This window comes from Sabethes cyaneus, chromosome 2 (genome assembly GCF_943734655.1).
Source record: "Sabethes cyaneus chromosome 2, idSabCyanKW18_F2, whole genome shotgun sequence".
NCBI lineage: Eukaryota > Metazoa > Arthropoda > Insecta > Diptera > Culicidae > Sabethes > Sabethes cyaneus.
Genome location: NC_071354.1, coordinates 171,926,317 through 171,952,725, shown reverse-complemented (window position 1 = coordinate 171,952,725; position 26,409 = coordinate 171,926,317). Strand labels below are relative to the sequence as shown.

Here is a 26,409-nt window from a genome sequence, read left to right as displayed (position 1 = left end):
GCAAAATGGTATTCGGCGAAATGGTTTGTAATGATGGCGAATATTTAAATGCTATCCGCTTTATTTTATCAGGCTAAGCAATGGGGGAGTTGTTTTCTACTTTACTGTGAGGAAAATTTGTATATTAAAACGCCCATGAACTCCCCAGAAACTTGCAAAACTCGAGATTGTGACAAATATGCTTAATGTGCTTAAACTGACTACACGCGGTCATAACGTAAACTATTCTTGGAAAGAGAGGAAGTGTCTCATGCAAAACTTGATTGATTGAATGGACTGATTTTTTTTTTGAAATAGAACAAAAATACATCGGGGCAATGGCAGGTAGGTTTCGCACCTACACTCTCTCGGATAGTACCCGAACTGAGGAAGAAAACGCGGATTTCGAATGATTGAAGGACGACAAAATTGTGGAAAGAATTCTTAACTCATTCGCTGCTGACGAAATCGTGCGTATTACTGATGAAACTGCGTTAAGGCCATTACAAATTATTTTTAAAGTTTTTGTCATCCCCCTCTCCTCCCTTTGAAATTGGCTTGAAAACTCGGCGGGCAAAAAAAATTGTGGGATATACAGTCATCCCAGTATTACGGGCCAGTTAAGCATGATGATGCTTCAAAATTATTGGTAGAAACACAGATTTAAATAATTTACAGTTTATTTTATAACTTAATTGGTTATAAATATATCATAATTTGATGTTCTGTAGGCAAACTTATTCCAAAATCACACACTTTTTTGCAAAACAACAAAATGTAAGCATGTTCCATTCCCAGTATTATGGGCCACTTTTAAATCTGGTCAGAATTGTGGGTCAATGCTCCCAGTATTATGGGTCAGTAAAAACAAAATGGATTTTATTTAGAGAAAAGCGAGCGAGCGCGCGCGCGTGTATGTGTGTGTGTGTGCAGTTCTCGCGATTTAGTGATCTTGTTGTATCTTGTACTGTACTCAGCAACTGTCTAAGTGAGTTGAGATCAGAATCCATTTTAGCTTCTTCTTCAGGAAGCACATTAAACTGATTCAATCTATGATGGATGGTATTCAGTGCTGTGTTCGGATTTCGAGTAGATTGTCAAGTTCATTCGAATCACGCAGAGGGCTTCATCAAGGTAATGGTCTCCAGGATAGCACATGAAAAACCAAGTGTACAAACAACTACCCTGCAAATTATTTGCCTCACATTCGGTAGGAATAAGACGACCAGGGGTGCAGCGAGCAAGATGGTTTGACTAGGTGGTGCGAGTCTGAGAAATTGGAGAGCGTCGGCCTACAACCGAATGCATTGGAGAAACTTTGTTCATCAGGCTTTGTCTTAGAACGGCAAGCCAACTGAGTAAAGTAAGTAAGTTCAAGTAGAAGAAGAAAAGTATTTGGTCCTGGCTTATTAGTTTTGGGTAGTTTCCAAAAATAACGCGGAACTGTACTGTACGGTAGATTGTGATCCTTTGCACCTTCCCGATTTTTTTCGGTTTGTCTTGCTAGATCAAGAGCGTAATGCAATATATCAGGATCATGGAGCTTCGATTTCTGTAACTTGATTTTCCTTGCACGTTTTTTAATTTTACTGAGAAAAAAATTACAATTATAGTCAAAAACAGCGAATACTGTTGATCTATATGCTTGACCCATAATACTGGGAAAAGTCAATTTTGCTCCCAGTATTATGGGCCATTGTTTAATTTCGTATATCAAAGCGGAAAATGCATTTTTCTAGGTGGTTTCACCGTAATTCTATGAATACATACCTATTCCCTCGATTTCCATCCATTTTACGCTCAGACACTCAAATTTACGCCGTTATTCAGCTTATAATTCACAACCGACTTTTTATAACAACCGCAAAAATAACAACAAATCGAAAGTCGATTGGAGCCAACGGACAGCTATCGGAAAATTAAGAAAATTAACGCATTGGAACTGAGTGTATTGCTGTCAATCATGCAGCAGAATGTTGCTGCTATCTATTGAACTCATACTCGATAGTTAAATATTAATTTGTTACGTATAAAACTAATGTAAAGTGTAGACTGGCCCATAATACTGGGTGGCCCGTGATATTGGGGTGACTGTAAGTCAAAAATTTTTATATAAAATCAATTGTCTGTGGGCTTTACAACCTAAAGAACTCGAGAAATGAGTGCTTTAACTTCTAATTTATGTTTGATATTAGGAAATTATGATGCAATTATTTTTCGTAGGTTGGCTTATTAACATGATCAATCAATAGGTTATATTCAAACATAAATCGGCAGTTATAGTTAAAATAACCCACAATTGTGTGCGATCCATGATTGTGTACTGACTGTGCATAACTTTTAAGCACCAGAATGCGATGTTTCATTAACAACTCACTTAATTCCGATCGCATTTGTTTCTTATTTGTCCAACGAATGTTTATTGATTGTGTTAGCACAGAATTTGGACCATTTCATATATACTAACCAAAACTTAAAACTAGAAAACGTGTTGAAATTAAGATTAATATGCAATAGGAAAGAATGTATGAATAACAAAAGTGTTTTGATTGTCAACTAAGCGCCAACATTCCTAACATGCTAACGCTAACAATCTATGTTATGCTAAACGTTTGACAGTAAAAAATCGAGCTCAGTCGAGTTTGTGAGAGAATTCGGGTTCATCCGGAGTGCTAAGAGATGGAAGTAATGTTAGCTTAAGACTACGTCAAATGGGCCATTGCATCACTCTAGAATCAATCAATGCCACAGAAAATAGAACTAAAGTTTGTTTTTCTTACTTTACTCACCGAAATTTTGGCGTAACTCCACAGCGTCTTCACGATGCCGCCATTGCTCGCATCGATACCATTTGCCAGTTTAGTTTTCTCGCTATCTGCACGCGCTAAGTTGCGATCCGCATCGAAAACGGGCGAAGCAGAAGGCGTTGTCTGCGATGATCCCGTTCCAGATTGATCGCCGAGTGCGGATAACCCGTAGTTAACCTCAAAATCCAACGACCGGGTGAAATGCTGCTCTCCCGCTCCATACGGGCCCGCGTCGCCGGCTTGGCTGAACGATAGCGAGCGAGCAAAGGAACTTTTAAAGTACTGGCACGGTGCCGCCGACGAGGACACGTCGAATTCCGTCTTCTTCGGAATCCGCACCTCCTTGCTCTGCAGGCGGGTTTCGATCGTTTTGGACATTTTTGGGCGGTTTCGATACAACACAAACTAGACCACTGTTCTAGGTACACACTTCACTGTTTAAGACTTCTTTGACGTAAGCGTATAGTTTCATCGTTTGGAAGATTTGCTCGTTTACTTCACAAATAGTTTCTATGACACTAACTACGCACTGAAATGGAAAACTGTCGCTTTGTTAGAACTAATCAAATTTCTAGTTTTGGTAACGAAACAATTTTAAAACGTTATAGTAACAAGTACTAATTTTTGTCACTTGGAATGCTATAAAAGAAAACTAGTAGTCATTGTGCAGTACAATAAACCAAAAGTAATTTATGTAAGACTTAGAATGAACTGCAAGACTTACAAATTAGTTTGATTTTGTCCAAATCAAAATCATTTTTGAAGATCTACTAAAAGAACAAAAATTGCAACTCAAAATGAGAAAAAAAACAGTAAAATTAAGAAACCGAAAATAAATCTTAATTCAATGTAAAATGTAAGTATGTCCCCAATTGGCAAAATCTCTCTTTAACTAGTAGATAAACGATAAAAACGCATGATTGAAATCAAAACGCAAATGGTCCAGCCCAAATCTCCAAACAAATTTAACTTTGCCTAACTGGTTTCCCCCCCTGCAAGATAGAAAACAACGCGTAAATGACAGTTACTTAAGTGTTTCGGTTCCACAGCGTAGCATGTTTTCCATCTGCGTAAAAAACGCACGTCATTTGTCACCTGATGAAACAAAGTTGTTCAGCAGACGCACTTATTGGCTAATGTTGCTTCCATGCTTCGTCGTCCGAACAAAAGAAACGCCTAGCGGCCTAGCGGCGCGGGAAACATCTATCTCGGGTGCACGGTTAGAATACACGAAAAAAAAATTGACAAGGTCGACCGAAAGTAACCTTGACTCGGGTTCACAATAAATTAGGCGTTATTTCAGTTACCCAAACGCAGTTGTTTTTCACGTACTACACGACACTTTCTAGCCGCGGCCTTCTGTTATCTTCTGTATTCCACTGTGCTTTACATTCGTTTGTAGCAAACAACAACAGAACCGACGAGGCGGTCACTTTCTATTGTCACTAGTGCAACCTGAGTTCAGGTGTTGAGCTCACCACTACAACGTCGCATACGGCACTAACAGTTGTTTAACACAGTAGGCGGTACCACGAGGCCGGCTGTGTTGAGGCACTGTTTTCGAAATAGTACCTTAACTTACGAGGCACTAACAGGCGGGAAACAGCAGCCATTTTTCCGACTGAACCGTGTACATTACAAACACTGATTTATGTTTTGCACAATTCTTTTTATTTCTAGTCGAAAAAATAATCAAAACGCTTTTTTATCGGCATGAAGCTCGCTCAGGCCTAACGGTGCGACGTTGGTTTAGCTGGCGCAGTGCCGTCGGTTTTGACGCAACCGACAATATCTACATTGTGAGCACGAATGCGCTTTTGAGGTCTTCGCAGATTTTCTGCTCGAGATAAGCTGTACAAAATTTTATTCAGCCTGATTTCCGCTACTGTTTATCGTTGAGTGCATCCATGACTTTCTAGCAATTCAAGGGGTGTTTCCAAGTCGATTCACAAAACTATTCTTATCATCACTTAATCACACAACTACGACGATTGTTTTCACAAATTCACGGGTAATTAGTCGGCAGCAAAAAGCACTTTTGTTTGAAATACATAAGAACAAAGAAACAACACAGATAAGTCACCAGAGTACACCAGTCACCCTTATAGACATTGGCGACCTGTCATTTCTGGTAATCATAATTTGCTTCAGCAAAATCAGTCAACCAGAGCAGATTCTAACAAAAAACCTGTGTTAAATGGCTTCGCTACTTTTCGAAGGTTCTTCCCGTCACTTCATCAAAAAGCAAAAGCAACACCTTCTCCCGGGGCCAGTTAGTCAGTCGATCCGTGACGATTAAGTGAAGTGAATAACTCACACTATTCGTATGACAAAACACAAATCGTAAAATTATCAGCCGGTTAGCTCTATCCGTACACTGCACTGCACTGATGCGTGTTCTATTGTTCGTCCACTATTCCTAATGGAACCAACCGTACGAGCGCGACAAAACTAAACGCAACCACTCCGATCGCTCTCCAAACAGCGAATAAAGTTGGAGACCACCGCCGAACGTATCCAGCCAAAGTATGCTTGGCTGTATGCTGCGCCTGCATTGTCCAACAACAATAACAAAATAGCGCCCGTTCGCTTGTTCTCAGCTTACTCTCTCACGCTGCATTTGCCGGTTCTGCACGCGGCCGCCGGATAGCATCGTTGGAGTTGAGCGAGCGCGTGCAGAAGCAGAAGCGCCGACCGAATCGAGCATGTACGTATGATGCTAATGCCATCGCCGTTGTATCTCAGCTCAGCAGCACACCTCGTGCGATTCGGATTCAGCTTCGGCTACCCCTAGAGATGCTCATAAAAGTTTACTTGATCCTCCCATATTGTATTAACAAAATGAAACAAAAAGGTTAATCGTACTGCTAGATGGATTAAAATTAAAAAAAGCATACTTTTCAAGAAAAACTTCCAAATTATATTTTTTCTAGTTAGTCAAAAGAAATTACATACATTTTTGTAACACAATATTTATACACTGAAGTCGCGGTTTTCTTTAACGTGATTTGGTTTTTACGCAAATTTCGGAATTTACGCGGTTTTTTACGCGAATTTCAGAATTTTCGCGGTTTTTTACGCGATATTGATTTACGCGGAACGTATCCTTCGCGTAAAAAGCGACTTGAGTGTATTTGGTTCCTGAGAGTGAAATAATGAGTAGAAAGCTCGTTTACTCATTTTTCCGAGAAAATTTTTGAAAAAATCCAGCAGCTTGCAATTTCAACATAACATAACTACTTTACCAGCTGAGAGCCGGGATGGCTCTTGCCGTATCGAAAATTCCTCTCTATTGTACTCGGTCCTACTTAGGCTACTCGAAGCCAATTCGTTGCGCGACGCAAGTCGACTTCAGCTTGGTCGAGCCATCTACACACGTTGGGCTCCTTTGTTCCTGGTATCGGTGGGGCTCTTGATGGGAACGGCTTTCACTGCACAGTCGTCCGGCATCCTTGCGACGTGACCGGCCCACCATAGTCTCCCAACTATCGCCAGAAGTACGATCTCTCCAAGTACTGCCTGCAACACGTGGTTCATACGCCTACGCCACTCACCCACTATCCGTTTGTACTCCGCCAAAAATAGTCCGCAACACCTTTCGTTTAACCTTTACGTCCCCGACATCAAAAATGATGGTACTTGCAGTTACACTTTATGCTTTATCTCCACTTATTTTCATTCGATTTTTATGCAATTGGTCTTAAAAGAACCACAATAGATTGGCCTTTAATGAAGAAATAAGTTGATAAATTTTGGTGCCATATTTCCTAAGGTATTCCAGACCGCAGTGAGTTTTTTTTATTTTGACGTCATAAGTAGCATGTGAAATAAAACTAGAAATCTGCTTAACAAAGTGCGCAAAAGTTATCCATTTCACTTGTGGTCAATAAGAATGAATCTTGCAGTTTCCTGTAGAGCGCAAGTTCATGTCCCGTGCTCCGGAACATCCGGTATCGGTTCTACCGGAACTGAAAATTGGCCATTTTGAATTTTCAACAGAAATATGGCAAATGGGGTATCAAATCAAAGGATTTTTCAACGCGAGTCCTTGCGTGGACTTTCGGATGTATTTTGACCCGATCTGCACATTCCGGAATATCCGATGTCGGTTCTACCGGAACTGAAAATTGGCCATTCTGAATTTTCATCAGAAATATGGCAAATGGGGTATCAAATCAAAGGATTTTTCAACGCGTGTCTACCCAAAAAATCGCGTTGAAAAATCCTTTGTTTTGATACCCCATTTGCCATATTTCTGATGAAAATTCAAAATGGCCAATTTTCAGTTCCGGTTTCTATCGTTCAAAACAAATCATTCACGAATTGCAGTACTGAATGATTGCTCGACTAACCTGTCAGTCAATTTTCTTGCTCTTAACTGATATTTTAGATTTCAAAGTTTATTAAAACTACGGTGTAATGTTTATGTTTATATATTGTAATTTGGTGTTCTGACAATTATCTGTCACCTGAAGAAGGAATATGATAAATATGGCAAACTCAGTTTATGTTAAAATTACTTTATGACTGAACAGGACATAGTTTAATTATATGACTCAAATTGGAATATTTACCAAGCATTAATATTTTTTTGAAACGGTGATTCTACAACTGTAGGGATACGTAGGGGAAAGTAATGAAAATTTTTTGGAGTGGTGGGGAAAGAGCGGCAAGGTGCGGGGGAGGGGTTATTGGTAACTACGCTTAACAAGTTGTCGTTGTGGCTCTTACCTTTTGTCCAATGCTGGAAGGTGCATGGGTCGAACTAAGCTATAATCTGAGATTATAACCGGATTCGAACCCACAACACCCGCCAGGGCATGTGGCTCGCAGAAACTTGAACCTTTGAACCATAGAGGTGCTGAACAAAAGGAGACTGAACAATCCCGCTTACTAAGCTAGCAACATGGAACGTGAGGAACGTGCTGGTCGAGCCAAAGATGCTAAAGCTAGCGACATGGATTGGGCTATTTTTAGACACAAATTATGCCTCTTCCTCTGTCTACTGTAGAAACCATCCCATCATAAATTGTAGAACCACCGTTTCAAAAAAATATTAATATTAATGCCTGACCGCATTAAAGGTCAAAGACTAAAAACCCGAGTTTGGTCTATTTCCGAGGAACGGAGCCTTTCTCCGAAAACCCGCGCTGAGAACCACTTAAATGGTGATTAAATAAGCGATACTTTTCAAACCAGTCCTCTCCCAAAAACTGATAAACAAGCTGAATAGCGGATTTTTCTGCTAAACAATCCGCTTCTAAACAGCCATTAACATCAAACCGTTTTACGGCTGCTTAAAGGTGCTAAAGTGTAGAGTGGAAGCTTCCATTAGGCTCACAGCCTTTAAACTACTTTAACGCTGCTTAATGGTGTTGAAGTAGTTTTAAAAACTACTACCAAGTTTTCATTCGGTTCACAACACACATACTGTCAGATCATAGAATTTCGCAATTCGGCTGGAAAGTTTGTCAGTTATCAACATTATCGACATTAGGATGTATAGAAATTGGGGGGATCATACGGTGAGTTCTTATGGATCAGAAGATGGACGGGTTCAATTCCCGAAAAAAGACATGCATTTTTAATTAGCTTACTTATACGAATTAAAGTTATTCGAAATTAAAAATATCACGTCCGAGGCATGTTGACGGCAAAATAAAACTGACGCGTTCCATTTTTTTTTTAATTTAAAAATAGAGTTTTTTGATTGCATTAAGATTGATGAGATATTGATTAAGCGACTGGAAAAGCATTACACAACTATTTCTCGTTCGAAAACTATAATTGAAGGAAATTGGCTATTTAAAAGCGCTCAAAAGCCTCTAATAAATTGCAGCTTCAAAAGCCCCGAAGCTTGATTAAATCACCAGATTTAGATGCTTAAGAGCTGAAAAAAGGTTTTTATTTCTAAAACTACATTTGAATTGAGTCACAGGTTGAAAAAAATCAGCTATAAAAGAGATTGATCAGCCTGAAACTGTTACTTGAATTCCCCGAGCGATTCAACATTCTACTAGCACGTAAAAAAAGGGGTGCCGGGCACTTTCCGGGATGCTCGGTAACCCGGGACGGCTGGTCATTTTACGTTAGTTGCTAAGTTGCCAAGCTTTGAGTAAAAACGTCCATCAGAAAACGTAGCAGCTCTGACAAGCCAATAGATGTTGTCAGCATGGCAATGCATTGGTAATCAGTTAAAATGGTCGATAATTCCCAATTTGTTGCTAAGCATCTTTTGTATAAAATAATTTACCTATTCCCTGTCTAGGGTGAGGTCTTCTGCCCAAAAGCATTATATTCCACAAGCAAACCCTAGCTAAGCAGAAAGTAAAACACTTGGTTCTTCTTCTTTTCTCGATAAATTGTTGATATTAACTGGTGCCCTCGCTGAAGCTGTTTGCAGTAGGAATAATATCAACAACATCAAATTCCAAACTCCCGGATCGTCTGCTCCACTCGTTTTGCTCCCCTCTGAACCCTATCCAGCTTTTTACGCGCTATGGCCGCTATAAATTGTATTCGTAATATGCGAACAATCTTTTTGACAACTCTGCATACATCAAATCTGGCACTTTTCTCTTGCAACCCTACCGTGCTCTTTCTTTCGTTTACGCCAAAAAAGGAGAGCAAAAATGTGCGTAATGTAAACAAAACTATTGCTCTCCTTCTTTTGCGTAAACGAAAGAAAGAGCAACACTGCCGTACAGGAGAAGAGTGCCTAGTTTTGATGGATGCAGAGTTGTCAAAAAGATTGTTCGAATATTGCGAACACAATTTATAGCGTCCGCCATTATAGCGCGTAAAAAGCTGGATACATACTAATGTCATTCTAGTTTAGTGACAAAACCGCAAAATACTTCATACGTTACGTTCATTACTTGTCATTATTTGTGTGGGCGCAAAGGTGGTGAGCTGTCGATCTTCTTGATGGAATGTTTCGGTCCCTACCTACATCTTATGAAATTATATTTCTACTGTTTTACCCTACCCCCTATTATAATGACAGTTCAGAGCATGTTTTCCGTAACTGCTACCAGTGTTGTGAGCGGTGCTGCAATCGCATTTTTGGGCCGTCCATAATAAGTGATGCATTATTTCTATAGGAAAACATTCACTTTTGTAGCATCACTTATGGAAGCAAAAGCTCATCTTGCGTTACATTTGAAATGCGCCTATTACAAAATTGCACATTTATCTTGCTGATTGAAAATCGATAGCTTTTATTCTTTGTTGTCTTTGTTTATAATTATGTAATTAATATGAAAGTCGTAAGCAAATAAGATTTACTCAATCCATCACACGGCAAATATACAAACGTAAACAATCCGAGTGGAAATTTTTTGCAGTACCAACCAGCATATGTAGAAAAACAATCTTTTACTTGTTTTGGTTTTCGTTTGCACAAAATGCCTTTTTGTAGGTTCATGCTTATTGCGCTCTTCACACTCAATTGGACTGCACAGTTATTAAGTGCAACCTTCAAAACTGTGATGAAAAGTGTGCTACTGATAATATCGCTAGTAATCTTATATCGATAATACCATCAAACTTTATCGTCCTGGAAGAATATCGAAAATTGGAGGGTTTAAAGTGAAATCTTCTTCTTGATTTGTTATTATTTTAACATTTTTGTTCTATTTCTTACGTATTTTTGCTTATATTGCCATATTATCGTTATTAATTATTAACGATAACAAAACTTTATCAATAATCGTTATAGATTTTGACCGACATTTCCCATCATTACAACTCTCCCATCTGAGCTGACATTTGATTTAGCAGTGGCGCCAGTACCAGTTGTAGGGAAAGCAAATAGTATTTAATTTTTCATTTATTTCATATATGCTGCATATTTATTCAAGTTATGCATTATGCGTGGAATTATGTATTTAGAAACTATTTTTATATTATTCTTTGCGTCGATAACAACTCTACGTAAGCATTAGAATTTAAATAGAAATCAACCAAGATTCATGGTTTTTTCCCACGAAATTTTGGCAACTTTTCTCACCTACAAAATGTGTGACTGGACAAGTGTGTTCAAAATCCAAATTTCAATGCAAAGAGCAATAAAACGTTCTGTATCTGCTTACGCAGTTCTGTATTCTGTTTCAACGAAAAAAGTAGAATGAAAGGGTAGATCAACTTTGATGCAATAAGCATTTACGACGACGATTTTGGAATTGTTGGCCCATGCCGACATTTTTTCATGGCCTTGAGTGAAGCAATAGTTTCTAAATAGTATACTGAAAGACAAAATTTACACGCGTATTGCATGCAAATTCATGCAATGTTATCATTTCGAGTTATTCACCACACTCAAAGGTTAGTAGCGGAACCAGGAACCAGCATTTCGAGATACGTTTTTTATATATAGGAGCTGTCAGTTTGTTACCCCGTTGGTTTTACCTGACTCACTGAGAATATGCGCATTATTGAAATAAAACGTAACCATACGTTTTATTCGTTTATAACGCATATGCAGCTAATATTGATAACAAACTATTTTTTATAAGTTGTGCTTTTATTATTTCATTTAATTTGTGAAAAGTTGTATAAATAACAATTCTGTTTCACAATACAATTATTGCGTACTACTGGCACTTGATATATAACGTTTAAGTACGTTATTTTTAGTGATCAAAATTAACGATATTTTCGATACAAGGGCGATATTTTTCGAAACCTTTCGAACCAACAGGATCCCGCGAACACAACTCATATTCGCAGTGAGCCAGGTAATACAGTAGATAGAATTAACAAAAGGGCGAATGTCGCAAATGTAAACAAAACGGCTGAGTTACTTTTTGCTGGACCAGCATATGAAAATCAACCCTCACTCGGTTTGTTTACGCTTGCGACATTCGCCCTTTTGTTAATTCTATCTTCATTTACCTGTGTTAAAACAACGATAGGTAATCTAATAAATATGCGATGAATTTCGGCATTACAGACAGTTAAATCTTCAAAAGTCTAATATCTTTCATATAAATAAATTATTTCTAATTTCGTATTTAATGTTAACAGTTCTAGATAGAATTAACAAAAGGGCGAATGTCGCAAATGTAAACAAAACGGGTGAGAGTTATTTTTTGCTGGACCAGCATAGGAAAATCAACCCTCACTCGGTTTGTTTACGCTTGCGACATTCGCCCTTTTGTTAATTCTATCTAGAATTTTTAAGGTGTTCGCAACCCATCGACATCTCTATAACGAGCTGCAGTGAACGTCAGCGACAGGATGTCCTGGGCTCAAAATTTGACAGCGGGCCCAAATCAGACTGCTGGCAGTTGAGTGAAACGCAGTGCTGACATGCTATCTCATTTTCGCACACACGAGATGTTGGCAGCGAAAACATGGTTGCCTGCCGAAGGGGTGGGTGTTCGTGTCGCTCAAAGAATCCAATTTCCGTCCTATATTACCTCCGTTAAATGTACTTTTTTTAGCACGCAGTTCTAAAAATATCGGTAGCTGTCAGATTTCTGCCGCACCGTCGCTCAATTTCATTGAATGCAGTAATCGCAGTAAACGTCAAAAAAGAAATAACTACTTTGGAAAAGAGTGTGGTTTTTGTTTTGAGCGCTTAAATTTTACAAAAGTTGTTTTTTAAAATGGTTAGAAAACTTAAATTTCATGAGCAAAAGCTACTTAAAAAGGTTGACTTTTTCAACTGGAAGGAAACTAATAATTTGAACGAGGTAAAGGTTATGCGAAAGTACAACATCCAGAAACGAGAGGACTATACAACGTGAGTATCAATTCCAGTATGAAATGGAATTCAAATTCCTGATGTGAACTTCATTTTCAGCTACAACAAACTTTCACGCAGTATTCGAGATCTGGCCGCAAAAATCGCTGAAGTTGATCCCAAGCATCCGTTTCGAACGGAAATGAGCAGCTTGCTGCTGGAAAAACTCTACGTTATGGGTCTGATACCGACGAAATGGGACCTCGAGAATGCCAGTAAACTCAGTGCTTCAACCTTTTGTCGGCGGCGTCTTCCACTGGTACTGGTGAGAAACAATATGTCCGAGAACGTTCAGCAGGCTACACAGATGATCGAACACGGTCACATACGAGTCGGGGCTGAAGTTGTCAAAGATCCTGCCTTTCTGGTACCGCGAACGTTGGAAGATTTCGTTACCTGGGTGGACGGATCGGCGATCAGAAAGCATGTGCTAGAATACAATGATATGCGGGATGATTTCGAATTATAGTTGTGTAAAATAAATTTAATGCCTAACTTGTTTAAAAAATCTTTAATCTAGCCATATGGATATTTTCATTATGAATTATTACGGTTTCCATTCAACTTGGTCTTGGGCCACTCGTCTCAATAGTCACAAGTTACTTTCTACCTGTTCGAGCCATCTCACACGTTGAATCTTCTTTTTCTGGAGCATCTGGGGTTGTTGAAAGGAACGGTTTTTACTGTACTATTGTCCAGCATCGTAACGACATGTCCGCTCTATCGTAGCCTCTCGATTTTCACCAGGTGTGCGATGGATTCACCTCAAACAGTGCATATTTATTTCGTTTACCATGAGTGCCCTAATTCCGTAAACTTAATCTAAAGTTGGTGGTTTTCTAGCGGAACATGCGTAATATTTTCCAAGTTTTTAAACTGGATGGATGTACATGTACTGATGGAAAGGTGCATGTTGTGTTGGGAGATTGCTGATTTAAAGCCAGATGCACGGGATTAGGCACGCACAGTTAACTGTACAGAATTAAGGCGCCTTTAAGGTATGTAATTGGATTTCTGTCATACCCAAGACATGATGATGATAAACACTTTTTTTGCTAGATCACACTCAAGTACCTACTTTTTTTACGCGATTTGTTTTTTCGATTACTAAGAACGGGGCAACTTAGGGGCCATTCATTTATTTCTCAATACTTTTGGGAGAGGCCCGAAATTCGTCACGTAGTTTATAAATTGTCCCTGAATTGCACCGTTCTTGAGTAATTTAAAATTAAACAAAACCGTGTAAAAAAGACTTGAATGTAACTTTAACAGCTTGGGTCATTTGTGATTTCTGCGATTGGACCCGGGTCCTCACGTGAATGCTAACCACTACACCGGTACTGACCCCGTGACAACATTTTTCCATATCACTCAACTATGAAATGTCGTTGCTACCAGATTTGACTGTGAGCAGTCATACTTCCACATCATTCGGACAAGAACTAAGCTTTTTATTTATTAATTAGCGTATTAGTCTGATTCGGCCTTAGAAAAAAGCACAAACAAGAGTAGTAATTTACATACACCGATGTTCTGCACAAGTCAATCACATTGACCTATTATTGTCCAAAACCTAACTTTCTCCTGAAAGAGCGATAAAGCATCTATCTTACTAACTGAATTCTAGAAAAAACGCTTTTAATGCTACATTTTTGGGAAAAAACAAACAGCATCCATAGCTAATAAACTGGCTAAATTCTTGGAGGCGAGTGATGTAAGAAGCGAAATTTCGGTGCGTGGTCGGTGTTCTTGAAGCCGAATGATTCGTCTTAATTTCTTACATTTCTTTTATATGGTGTTGACGGGTTGGAGCTATACAAGATATATTAGAAATAAGACATTTAAAAAAAACAATCATTTATTTTGTCTTATTATTTCATATATTTATTCCAACTGCGAAGTTTCACTAGATACTATTATATTTTTACTTTATGTTGAGTTGGTTAGGTATTGAAGTCTAGACAGAAGTTTGAGGGTATGTTAGACAATTAAAATTAGGTGTGAAGGTATTTCACTACCTCCGGCTTAATGATCAAAATACAGTTTACGTGTGTCTACGATCTAAAAAACGATGTTGCAAAATTTTCTTCTTTTTATGCTTCAGCCGAGACTCCCTTATCTGTGGCGCTAGCGTCACCATTGGCAGGCTTCTTGCCACTGCCAGCCTTCTCGGTGCTAGACACATCCTCTTCATCTACTGTGGAATCGTGAATATTACTTTCCAAACCGTTTTTCTCGGTGTGCCTGAACTTATCATACCGCTCGGAGCTGGTCTTTTCGTCGTCCTCCTCTTCTTCGGCGTCCTCTGCCGGACCAGTGACTTCACGCAACAAATCACCGAGATCGTTTTCAACAACTTCCCACATTTGCTCGTCGGTGGTAGTATCTTTATCTCCAGCGGTTTTCTTCTCAGATTTTTCATCGGTCTTTTCACTGGCGTCGGCCTCAGATGTGTTTGCATCCTTTTCTCCCTTCTTGGCGTCTGAAAGAAGAAGAAAACATTTTTTTAATCCACCAAAACACGCATTCGTTTGTGTACGTTACCTTTCTTCGCCTTAGCGTCTGATAACTTCTTCTTGTGAATGCGTTCAGCACGCTCACGCAACTTTTTATCCTCACGGTTTCTAATGTACACCTTCAAGTGCGGTCGGGACTTGCAGTGCAAACGAAGAGCCTTTTCTGGATCCTCCCTACGGGGCAAATACATATTGCATAGATCGCAATATTGCACTTCAACTTTCTTAACGTGTTCGGACCCGATGATGGTTTCTTCATCGACATCATCACTTTCTTCGTCGTCTTCATCGGTTCCAGGGCGACCGGTTGAGCCACTATCTGCGCCACCACTCTTTTTCGGCGTCGATGTATCCTTGCTGATATCAGTTGGTTCATCAACATTTCCAACTTCATCTACGGTCATGAAGTTTTCCAGGCGAATTTCTGCTCCGCCATCCTCTCCTGATTCCTCTTTGTTGGCGTATCGCTCGACACGAGCCTTGAACTTCAGATGTTCAAGCGAGGCGCGATGTGCCTCGTACGCCATTGGGCTTTTGAAACCGATCTTACAGGTTGCACAATATGGCATCAGGAAACGTTTCATTTCTTTGTGACCGTCAGACTTTTGGTGAACGGCCTTTGGTTGGCGGAAATTCAACTGACAGAGTACACAGTAGGAGGACTTTTGCTCGCTTCCTTCTTCTACTTTTTCGTCGGCTTCCTTCTGAGCCACACGCTGAGCCTGGCGCATCTCCATAAGTTTATCCCGCGTCTTGCCGGCCAACCGGCGCATCGCTGCACGATGCAAGCCGCGGAACAAATGAGTATGATATTCCTGTTAATGAATTGATAGATTTGATTGCAAAAACTTCTGTGGACATAGCTTTTTGAAATAATTACCTTAAACGTAACGCACTTAGTTCCGCAATGGCAACAGTTAAGCTTGATGTACGTTGATGAACGGTACTTGGTTGTAATCTTAGTATCTTTCTTCTTTTTTTCCCCATCCTTGTCCTCGGATTTCGCTTCACTACCGGTTTTGGATGCTGATTTCTTAACGGCTTTCTTGGGGCTGGTAGACGATTCTTTTTTGCCATCTTCGTCGCCGTCTCCATCTTCCTTTGAGTCATCGGCTTTATCGCCTTCCTTGTCTTCGTCACCCTTTTCGGTTTCTTTGTCTTCCGCGTCATCATCGTCTTCTTCCTCCTTTTCCGTTTTATCACCATCATCATCATCGCCGCCTTCCTCGTTCGGATCGACCTTACTATCCGTACCATCGGCTCCAGTAGTATCCTTATCTTCGTCGGCTTCCTCGTCATCGTCACCTTCATTTTCAGTGGTATGGTCATCGTCCAGCTCTTTGGCAGCTTCAAGAGCTCGCTTGATCAGTGCCCTTAAAATAGCAAAAACATATTATACCGAGTTGCCTATCTTCTTCTTCTAACGAGTAACGAAGCTATGATTGGTTAAACACGTTTACTATCGTAGTGCTACTTACTTTCTGGAAACGGTGTCCATCTTCTTGCCAATTCCGATGCGACCTCCATCCCTGCTGCGAATAGTCGTGAAGCGACGCCTCAAAGGAGGAATTCCCCTAATATCCCGCCGCTGAGGGAACCGGGTGGTCACTATTCCTCGCCGACCGTCGTTCCTGAAATGACTGTTAATTCTACCACGTGTCGTACCTCTTCTGATCGACATCATGTGCAGCGGACGCGATCCTCCCAACGTTGTCCGCATTGGTGGCAATGTTCGCCCGCCAGCGTTGCTGTGACGGGGCCCCATCGAACGGGGTGGTCCCATCGGCTCGCGTGACCTGTCTGTACTTCCGACGCCGCGACCGCGACTGCTGCTGCGATTATCAAACCGATCACGGCCGCCAGCTCCGCCGCTGCCTCCTCCCGTAGATGAATGATGATCATTGCCACGTTTATCGTAGGATGAGCTGCCGCTATCATGATGGTACCGGCTGGATGAACCTCCGCGGCCACCGCTGCTATCACGCCGGTGGTGATAGTCTCCGCTGCCACCTGTTCCACCTGTACCATATTCACGACGACCACCCTATATGCGTCGATTTTTCGTTTGTGGTTCCGATACGCCGATCAAATTAACAAATTCAAGCGAACGTATTTTTGCGATTCATGATACAGGAAACATGTCAAATTTGATGAAGATTGAGGTTTAGAAATTAGTATAAGAGTAGTTTGTTTTGATTTTTTGTGAGGGGTGCTAATGTGAACTTTAGTAGTATATTTTTACAGTTTGGCTAGAGCTAAAAACTTTGGATTTCAGTTTTGTGATCGGACCCCGTTGCTGTATTGCTTCACGCTTTAATTTTTGCTGTCGAGCACAGTTGGGCAGGCAGAGCAAAGAGAAAACAAACAGAGAAGGCCGCATCAAAGCCTACCCCAGCTTCACCGTTTAAGATTCCTCTTGGGAAGCGGTCAAATGAGCTCTGGCTGCGGCTGCTAAAGAAAGAAACAAACATAATCTCTGGTAGATGGTCTTGGCCCAATAAGCATGTTGGTGGAAATCCATCTGTTGCATTTCAGGTACCGCAATTCTTCACCTATAAATCTTATTCACATTGCACACAGTGTCTCGATTCTACTGCTACTGCCGATGCATGACAACACCCTCATCAAAAGTGGAAAACACAAACTAGAGAGGCAAGCGCTCATCCTAGCTTCGCACAATCATCCTGCTCGCATATATTTCATTTGAACTTCTATAAATGCGCGTAGTTCGTAGATTTGCTATCGTACGTGGCAAAGACAAAAATCATCACTCAAATTCTCGCTATCATTTTAGATTGTTCTGGCAGAAAACTGGCCGGCCACTCCGTACGTCAGCCGGCGACGGATACAGTCCATTTGTTCGAATCTAAACTTACGATTTCTCATTTTCTTCTTGCTCTGGTATAGAAGGTACAAAGATTAGAAGTAAAGCCACTTGTAAACGTCTTCTGCAATTCGCTTTCCCGTTCTATGATCAATCTCCAACGCGTTTCTACTGATTAATTACTGCAGATTTTCTGATTGCCCGCATCCTCGATTGTTCGATGGAGAAGGAATTGGTATTTATTTTATGCTTCTCTCTCGATTCAACCAAATTTAGGATTTTTGGATTCATTCGAATCGTTTGTGTATGGTAGCTTTTAGAGTTTTGGCTTTGTGTTCATAGAGGAAGCTTGTGAAAATAGTTCATACTATTAGATCTATTACTCTTTTTCGTCTTCTTTAACAAAATGGGAGTTTTTGAGAAGGTACAGTAAACAGAAAAAATAGATTAGCTTACGACAAACTCAGTATGAGCTTAGTTTTCGAATATTTCTCAGCATTAAACATTTAAAAGGGTCGATACACAAATTCTCATGGGTAAATACAGACGCCGTTATCTTGTTACATACCTGCGCGGTGTGATCCGTTCGTGGGCGCTTACGATCCGGCGAGCGGCGATCTCGGGAATCTTGCTGAAATTACAAATATACTCTGTAAAATATTGCCGATCATCGCCGCATTGCTACAGAATGTTTTTCTCCTTCAAGATTGCTTACCTTATACGAGTCATTGCGTTTGTAACCGGCGCCATCTTGGCGGCTATCTTGCCGCGAGTATCGATTGTTATCATACCGAGATGAGCGAGAATCAGTGTATGAAGTTCCTCCGCTGTATCTATTGCGGGACTGGTCTCTTCCGTTGTAGCTGCTATGGTCTGAACCGCGGTAACTGCCGCCACCACGATACGAACTTCCACCCCTTGAACCCCCACGCGGGTATCCACGACCACCTCCTCGGCTCATCATTGAGACAGCTTTAGTTTTAAGATCACTATGAAGATAGAAAAACAAAATATATTTCAAAACGGTATTTTTTCTCAGCCAACACTTGAAACAAAATGCCCCCGCAAGATAATAAAAATGGCGTCTTGGGGCAAGCCGGCACTGCGGCGCGTGCTATTTTTTCAACTTCATCTAACTTAAAGGAAAACATATAACACACCTTATAAACACCGAATATTAGTCACTTATGACTCTAGACTTGTTTTGCACTTATTTTTAGAGTGATTTCACACAAATTTAACCACAATTTTATCGATAAAATCGCACCGCACAACAATGGCCGTCCGTCCTGAAAGAAAATTTTTGCAAAGTGGGAAAATGAACGCTCTGAATCGCGTGAAGTGAACTTTCGACACTTTTTCGAAAGTTCACGAGGTATAAGCACGGCTGCCAGTATGCCTGACAAATCTGGGTTTTGCCAGATTTTTGATTGCGCGCCAGACAAATAGATAACACTCAAAATCTTCCAGATATTTGGCAATGTGCAAGATTTTTGCCAGATTTTTGGTCCTCTGTCTTGCAAAAAGGTCATTACTTCTAATTTTGGATCAAATTTTGCATCTGCAGTGAGCAAACCGAGCAAGACTTTTTTAAGAAAATGCCTTCCCATCGGTCTAATTCAGAACCAGATTTTTGCCAGACACTTTTATTCGTATTCGCCAGATTTTCGGAAAAAGCTGTTGGCAACCTTGGGTATAAGATTAGTGGGCAGAGTTGACATATCTCGCGTCACTTTTGATTTCGTCCAATGTATCCCGCATTTTGCACCTTACTGGACACCGCAGTCTAAAAGTGCGACTGGCACAAAAAGTGCGACAATGCAAATGCTGTGAGTAAGAAAGAGAAAGAGTGACAACTGCAATGTTGCTGTTTTGTTTTGTCATATACATTGGCATTAGAGAAAATAATCTGGATTAATCCAGGTACAGCTGCAAAGCACAATAACAATTCCACCATATTGAGAGAAACGAGATCGAAGTTCTTCGAATTGAATTTTAAATTGTTTCAAAATGAAATAATTTTCAGTCATTCACTCAACGTGGTTGATGAATAATAACATTCAATCTTTAACGGAGATTTTAAAAATCTAATTAAAACTAAGCAGTTTTGGTTTATTATGGAAAAAGTTACATTGGACTGTTTACCATCTCATGCTGTACTTTGGACGGTTTGATTTTTCCAGGCTATTGCACATAAATTAAGCGAAATCACCGTAAAATACGTGCGTTGCCGTGCTACCCTATTTTCGAGGTTATTTTTCAATATTAGACCGCTTGTTTCACTTAAAATGCATAAATAATGCGAAAAAAAAACTTTCACTTGCTAAACGTCCAATGTACAGATTGGGTTTGTTTTGATTTTTTTTGCACTTTGGACATCAGATGAGAACGACCGAAGTAACAGTCAGTCATTCGTAATTCGAATGTGCACATTGGACATTTTGATAATGCTAATTTTTTCACCTCAAAATAATTCTATTTGGGCAGGTGTTTTTGTATAACATAGAGTTTAAAAAGAGCAATAATTTGTTGTGATAAACCGGATTTGTTTACATTTGTTATATTGGACGAAATGAAAAGTGACGCGAGATATGTTTTTTCTTATGTTTTTAGTAGAGTGACTATATACAGAGTGGCGCCAAGTCATCCCAAATGTATGCAATGCGGCTTATCCTAGGTTTTTCTTTCTCTTTCCTGCATACGCGTTGGATAGGTTGTCTGCTCGATTGGAATGACACTGACAGATAATTATCATTCCAATTTTGACATTGTCGCCACTCTGTATATAGTCACTCTAGTTTTTAGAACTAAAAATATCAGGTCAGGCACGGTGAAATGCGGTCGTTTCAAAAAAATAAATATATATGCCTGACCGCATTTCAAGGTCATGACTAAAGTCACGAGTTTGGTCAATTTTCATAGGAACGGAGCCTTTCTCCGAGGAACCGCGCTGAGAAACGCGGACTAACACGCTTTCGGACGAACAGCGTCACACGCAGTACCTTGCAAGTCGTAAGGGCCTGCATAGTGTCGTCGTCCTGAAAGTAAAAACACGTTAGATTAAAACTTCTCGGTCGGTGGTTTCTACAGTAGGTGGAGGAAGAGGCACAATTTGTGTCTAAAAATAGACCAACTCATGTCGCTATGGTTAATAAGGGGGGTTGTGCAGACTTCTTTTGTCCAGCGCCTCTATGGTTCAAAGGTACACGGGTACCAGTGAGCGACATGCCCTGGCGGCAGGGTTGCCACATGCACAGATTATTCTGTGTTTAACAGATATTTGAAAGAAATCGCCTGTACAGAATCTGTATGCATAGAATACAGAATTTCGCCAAATTACACAGATTAAACAGATTTTTGAGCTTTTACATGAGAGTGAAAGAAACGGAAATAGTTAGCAAAATGAACCTCTATCTCTTTCACTCTCATTGTTTTGCATTGGACAGATTTTTGCACAGATATTTTTCCTCGCCGTACAGATTGTCAGATTTTTCCAACAAAAAACATAATTATATATGACATCCCTGCCTGGCGCGTGTTTTGGGTTCAAATCCGGTTATAATCTCAGATTATAGCTTGGTTCGACCCATGCACCTTCCAGCATTGGACAAAAGGTAGGAGTCACAACGACAACTTGTTAAGCGTAGCCACCCCCCCCCCCCCTCCCCCCTTTTGCTTTCCACTCTTTCCCCGCCATTTCCAAAAAATCCTTCATTACTTTCCCTTACCGTCCCTTCATCAATTGTAGAACTATCGTTTCAAAAAAATATTAATATATGCCTGACCGCATTTCAAGGTCGTGACTAAAATCACGAGGTTTGAATGAACAATTATCTAAAGTTAAATTTTAGGTTTCGTATCCTACTAAGACGCTCCAAAAACTTCAGTCAATGAACAATTATTATGCCAACTTTGGTTGAAATCGCTGATGGTCGAATCCAAACCTTGTGGACGTTTGAGATGGAATGACCAAAATGTTTTGCTTGCCTCTTTTATTTGGAACTACATATAAGACACTTAGTTGCAGTAGTAATAATTTACACTTATTTTGGCATTAATTGCATGATAATGATAATCTATTTCATGATTTGGATAGAACACGATTTTTACGTTGCACCAGTTTTAGTCGAAAACGTGCCTTCGACTAATTCTACCCTATCATCGATGCTTTTTACAGAGCCCATATCACGTTGCTCGCTAGTGCTAAAACTTTCGCTGTTTCCAAGCTGAGAGCCGCCACCACCCGAGGATCCTTGAGAATTGAATGATTGCTTTGATAGGGTTTCTGCTTTCGGCGATTGCGAAAATCCAGTTGAAAGTCCGGCTTCCCCATTGCTTCTACCACTTCCTCCCGCCTGATCAAAACCCATATTTCCAAGACCGGATGTGGCAGATGGTTGGTCCCCAGCAGTATCTGCAAGACCGTTTACGCTTGTATACGGTAGTTTTTGTTGGCCTGATCCACGTGTGTATATCTGACCTGCATTTGTGAACCTACGGCCATCTGAACCTAAAGCACTTCCAGTTGAGAAACCAGCATTATTTGTTCTACCAGCTAGGCTGCCTCCATTGCCCGATCCACCAAAAGGACCCATGGCGTGGCTGAACTCTCCTGCTCTGTTTATACCGGCAAAACCACCGGAACCTTGACTGAAAGAAGAATAGTTCAAGTCACTATTATGTAATAATGGGTTCGTAATGCCATTCGTAATGTTATTTGCTAACCTACCTCCATTGATTCGCTAACCTATCTCCATTGACTGGATTAGAATGTGATGAGTCTGATCCGAAGTTGTTGAGGTATGGGTTCGATAACCCGACGGGACTGGCAGCTCTTTGCGCTAAACCTGCACCATTAATATCACTTTGAAACCCATACGAACCCGGTCCACCGCCTCTTATGTTATCATTGCCAAATCCTGTAGAATCGCCTATACGCGGTCCAGCACCCTGAAGCGATCTTTCAGGATTCAATTGATTAGAAGAACCCGTTGGATTTCCGATGGCACCCGATGTTTGTGCAACATTTCCTGCGTTGCCCTGGTCATAATCAGGATTGTTTCCCGTTGATGAACCGGAATTATTCTGAGAACCATCAGCTCGTGTGTTTGAATTATCAACAGGAATAGTGCCACCATTAGATGGTAAACCATTGTTTCGGGTGTTAGTGAAACCAGAAGGATTGCCATTTATGCTCCCTCTTGCGCCATTGGGATTACTGGCTCCATTATTGAAATTTAAGGAATTAGGAAATGATGATGGAGAAATTGATCCACTCGAATTTGGTACGTTTGCTCCTGGAAATTGCCGATTGGTTCCTGCAATATTCACAAGAACTTAAGTCCGTCCAGGTGCATAAGCATGATAATATTACAAACCTTGGAAATTTCCACGAGCATTATCAGATCCTTGCCCAAAAGAAGCTGGTGCTTGATAACCAAAATAATTTGATCCATCGAGATTAGATGTAAAAGGGTTTGCAAATCGGCCTTGTGCACCACCAAAATGCGGAACACCGCTTGAAGTATCCGCTGGATTGTATCGTGAAGTCATAGCACTGTCAAATGATTTATACCCTAGAGTATTAAATCCAGTTCCACTCCGGCTGCCATACGCACCATACGAAAACGGTGTTTGATATCCTGTATTATAAGGCGAACCATAACTACCAGCTCGGTTTCGCAACCAATAGTTTTCCCGCCCGAAGCCACCATAGTCACTACCAGTGTAATGCGGCGAATTTCCAATACCGTATCTCGAATTATATGGACTATATCCTAATCCATAAGAATATGGTGCACCTCGGGAACCTCCAGTAAATACTGAAAACAATCCAACACAACATCGGCATCAATTCACTGTTAATATTTCTTTCAATCAAGTCATTCTAACCTGCATTAGAGTTCGGTGGAAACCCAGAAAATGCCGACTGATAACCCAGATTTAGTGTTCTACCTTGTGGGCGAACGGATGGTTGTTGTCCATCTGCTCCTGTCGCTGAGTTTGCACCATATCTGGCATTAGAACCACTTGTTCCGTATCTGTAGTCATGCGTCCCATCATTATGCTTTAGTCCATAATATGAAGACGGTTCAATTCCTAAACTCACATCGCTTTGTGAAATTAATGCAACATACTGTGGATGAAAATTACTCAATCACGGGCAGTGTAACTATCTTATAATCACTTAAAAATCTCACCACAACAGACAAATAAATTGGCAGCTTCATTATGTGATTTCGGAACATTTCCCTATTTTCCTTTGTAAAACTTTAGAATTAATTCACATGCGCGTCTCCGAGTTGACTGGTAATCCAAATGCTTCAGTACCCTCTTTATAAGCACACCGGCAATAGGTTTAACGTATGAGCCCTAGGGTTCTGATGATTTGTTTATGAGATGTGAATACTACCGCAAAAAAAATCAAATACAGCTTTGCACATCCCTTGGAGTGAGGAGATTTGTCATAAAACGATGAAGATTACTACAGCAACGAACCTCTCGGCCGACAGACTTATTGACCTATCGTAATAAATCACAACTGCTTAAGTGAAACATCAATCGATTTCATATTATGAAGTACCCTCAATGCTTAGATTACATTTCTATATTGTTGTTCATATTGAATTCTAGTCGTAATCAAGTTAATTTATTTTTGTTGAACGACAGATGTATATTAAATTTATGCTTTACGAACTACACAAGACGTAACAAAATATCACAACACCGACTAAACTAGTGAGGTGGCGTTCTAATCCAACCTGTAATAATAATTTAGCCTTTGCATTATTATTAATAACTGGTCGATGACGATAAATAAGTGATGATCGGATTATAACTATATTTAAAACAAAGCTGCAGGGATTCCGGGTGAAAACAAAGTTATGATTTACTCATGCTCATGTTTGAAAATATCAATTTTGATCAAGTTGACCGCAGGAGAAGAACCTTGGTATTTAATGTACTGAAAACTTGACTATCTGTATTGAATGCACTATAATAAGATTAGCAGGAAAGCTGAATAAAGTGCAGTTAAGGTACAATGACACTATAATATATAAATGACCGGCTCATTCCCTGCAATGACCACTTTTCCCAACCGTGATTTGGTGGTCATTTCTGCTGGCGTCCTTCATGGTTTTTCGTCGTTTTCTAGGCAGCTTCAATACATAGTTGCATATTTAGCAAGGTAGACCTTATTATTTGTACGTTAATACGATAATAATATCGCCCATTCGGTTTATTTGCGTGCAACTTATGGAACTTAATACCGAACTCAAAAATTATATTATAACGCAGGTCGACTTTTTTGTCGAAAAATATTGCCCTGTGAATCCTATATAGGAAATATAATTGCAAACGTAGCGATTTAAACTCGGATGTTCAACGTGAGTTAAGGGGGCATAGTACCTTTTACACCATGTTTTTTGCCTCATTTCAAATATTGTTTCTCGATAACGCGCAAGACGATTCGATTCGGTTTTTTTGCATACCAAACATTGCACTTTACCTAAAAATAAAAAATAAGAAAACTTATCCAATTTAATTCTACTATGTGTATTTTATGCAATGACAGATACGTATTTCGCCTACGACTTGCAGGCTTCCTCAGTGTCTGTTTTCGAACTAAATGCCAAAGCGATTTTACAGTTTTTATAGGAGCTTAAGGTTCCTTGATGCTGGTATACAAAAGGCGATAGGTAAAGCGGGTAGGTAAAGCGATACATTGTTTGCATAAGACTACCTGTGTCAAACGATACAATGTTTGCTTAAGACTACCTGTGTAAAGCGATACAATGTTTGCTTAAAACTACCTGTGCAGGTATACACAGTTGGTGTAGGTAAACTGATAATATTGTTAGCTATATTCTATTGGTGAACTAATTCTATTGCAGGAGTCTGAAATCTAAAAATAAATAAAATGTTAGTTAAATGAAGGAAAACCTGAAAGGGTCTAATGGGATTATGCGAAATTTGTGGAAAATGTGAAAAATGTGAAATCGGGATCCGAGGAAGGAGAGAGAGTGAAGTTTTTTAACCAGAAGTTGTTACGTCTGTGTGTATTCCTGTATGTCTGTGTTTTGGCACATATTTGAAAAGCCAGGAGTAACCGTTTCCAGGGTCTTTATTTAGTAAAGTGGAGGAGCACCTCTTGTAAATCTCTAAACTCTCCGCTACATCCATCTTCCACGCAGAGCAGTTGTTAATTACTTTTGCGTTGTCAATGGTCAGCGGATGGTTGTCGTTGAAGACGTGCTCAGCCACTTTAGATCTAAAATGGTGTGTCAGACCTTTCTCGGCATCTCTTGATGCTTTTGTTACCTCTGCCAAGTGTTCTTTTGTTCGTGTTTCCAGATTCCTTCTAGTCTGACCGATATACACCTTCTCGCATTGTGGGCAACTGATTTCATACACCCCGGATTTTCTTTGTTCTTCAATCGGGTCCTTAGTTGATCCCAACTTATTTTTGAGCTGGTTGTTTCGGCTCGTGTAGACTAGATCAATTCCAATTTTTTTTCGCCTTTTGTATACCAG

General features: G+C 40.1%; 3 protein-coding genes across 6 annotated transcripts; 1 reads left to right on the top strand and 2 right to left on the bottom strand.

The window, feature by feature from the left end:
- The first annotated feature begins 12,366 nt into the window (after positions 1-12,366).
- LOC128737680 (U3 small nucleolar ribonucleoprotein protein IMP3) lies at positions 12,367-13,022 on the top strand. The gene is made up of 2 exons (XM_053832371.1): positions 12,367-12,534; positions 12,595-13,022. Exons 1-2 carry the CDS (start codon positions 12,398-12,400, stop codon positions 13,001-13,003), a joined length of 546 nt encoding a protein of 181 aa, XP_053688346.1. The 5' UTR covers positions 12,367-12,397; the 3' UTR covers positions 13,004-13,022.
- Positions 13,023-14,405: 1,383 nt separating this feature from the next.
- On the bottom strand, positions 14,406-19,163 carry LOC128733633 (midasin). Its single transcript, XM_053827359.1, has 7 exons — positions 19,035-19,163; positions 18,590-18,863; positions 18,443-18,505; positions 16,529-17,094; positions 15,931-16,423; positions 15,079-15,865; positions 14,406-15,016 (listed from the first exon to the last, which is right to left on the bottom strand). Exons 2-7 carry the CDS (start codon positions 18,836-18,838, stop codon positions 14,628-14,630), a joined length of 2,547 nt encoding a protein of 848 aa, XP_053683334.1. The 5' UTR covers positions 18,839-18,863; positions 19,035-19,163; the 3' UTR covers positions 14,406-14,627.
- A 2,693-nt stretch (positions 19,164-21,856) lies between these two features.
- Positions 21,857-25,516, bottom strand: LOC128733905 (ATP-dependent RNA helicase glh-2-like). Of its 4 annotated transcripts, none has more exons than XM_053827764.1 (7): positions 25,455-25,516; positions 25,285-25,384; positions 24,075-25,210; positions 23,767-24,010; positions 23,253-23,696; positions 22,604-23,192; positions 21,857-22,524 (listed from the first exon to the last, which is right to left on the bottom strand). In XM_053827764.1, exons 3-7 carry the CDS (start codon positions 24,120-24,122, stop codon positions 21,981-21,983), a joined length of 1,869 nt encoding a protein of 622 aa, XP_053683739.1. In that variant the 5' UTR covers positions 24,123-25,210; positions 25,285-25,384; positions 25,455-25,516; the 3' UTR covers positions 21,857-21,980. The 4 variants fall into 4 exon arrangements, with proteins under 4 accessions (XP_053683739.1, XP_053683740.1, XP_053683741.1 ...); XM_053827765.1 differs by having other exon boundaries at positions 25,449-25,494; XM_053827766.1 differs by lacking the exon at positions 25,455-25,516 and having other exon boundaries at positions 21,857-22,288; positions 22,355-22,524; positions 25,285-25,442.
- Between the last annotated feature and the right edge of the window lie 893 nt (positions 25,517-26,409).

What these genes read in the sequence shown, in the direction of transcription:
- LOC128737680 (XM_053832371.1), top strand. Translation starts at nt 12,398, where the DNA reads ATGGTTAGAAAACTTAAATTTCATGAGCAAAAGCTACTTAAAAAGGTT. An exon ending in AAACGAGAGGACTATACAAC is followed by an intron (nt 12,535 to 12,594) that starts GTGAGTATCAAT and finishes CTTCATTTTCAG; the next exon opens with CTACAACAAACTTTCACGCA.
- LOC128733633 (XM_053827359.1), bottom strand. Translation starts at nt 18,838, where the DNA reads ATGATGAGCCGAGGAGGTGGTCGTGGATACCCGCGTGGGGGTTCAAGG. An exon ending in GAACGGATCACACCGCGCAG is followed by an intron (nt 17,095 to 18,442) that starts GTATGTAACAAG and finishes CGACGCATATAG; the next exon opens with GGTGGTCGTCGTGAATATGG. An exon ending in AGACGCTAAGGCGAAGAAAG is followed by an intron (nt 15,017 to 15,078) that starts GTAACGTACACA and finishes TTCTTCTTTCAG; the next exon opens with ACGCCAAGAAGGGAGAAAAG.
- LOC128733905 (XM_053827764.1), bottom strand. Translation starts at nt 24,122, where the DNA reads ATGTTCCGAAATCACATAATGAAGCTGCCAATTTATTTGTCTGTTGTG. An exon ending in CAATTTATTTGTCTGTTGTG is followed by an intron (nt 24,011 to 24,074) that starts GTGAGATTTTTA and finishes TTTCATCCACAG; the next exon opens with TATGTTGCATTAATTTCACA. An exon ending in TCCACCGAACTCTAATGCAG is followed by an intron (nt 23,697 to 23,766) that starts GTTAGAATGACT and finishes GATTGTTTTCAG; the next exon opens with TATTTACTGGAGGTTCCCGA.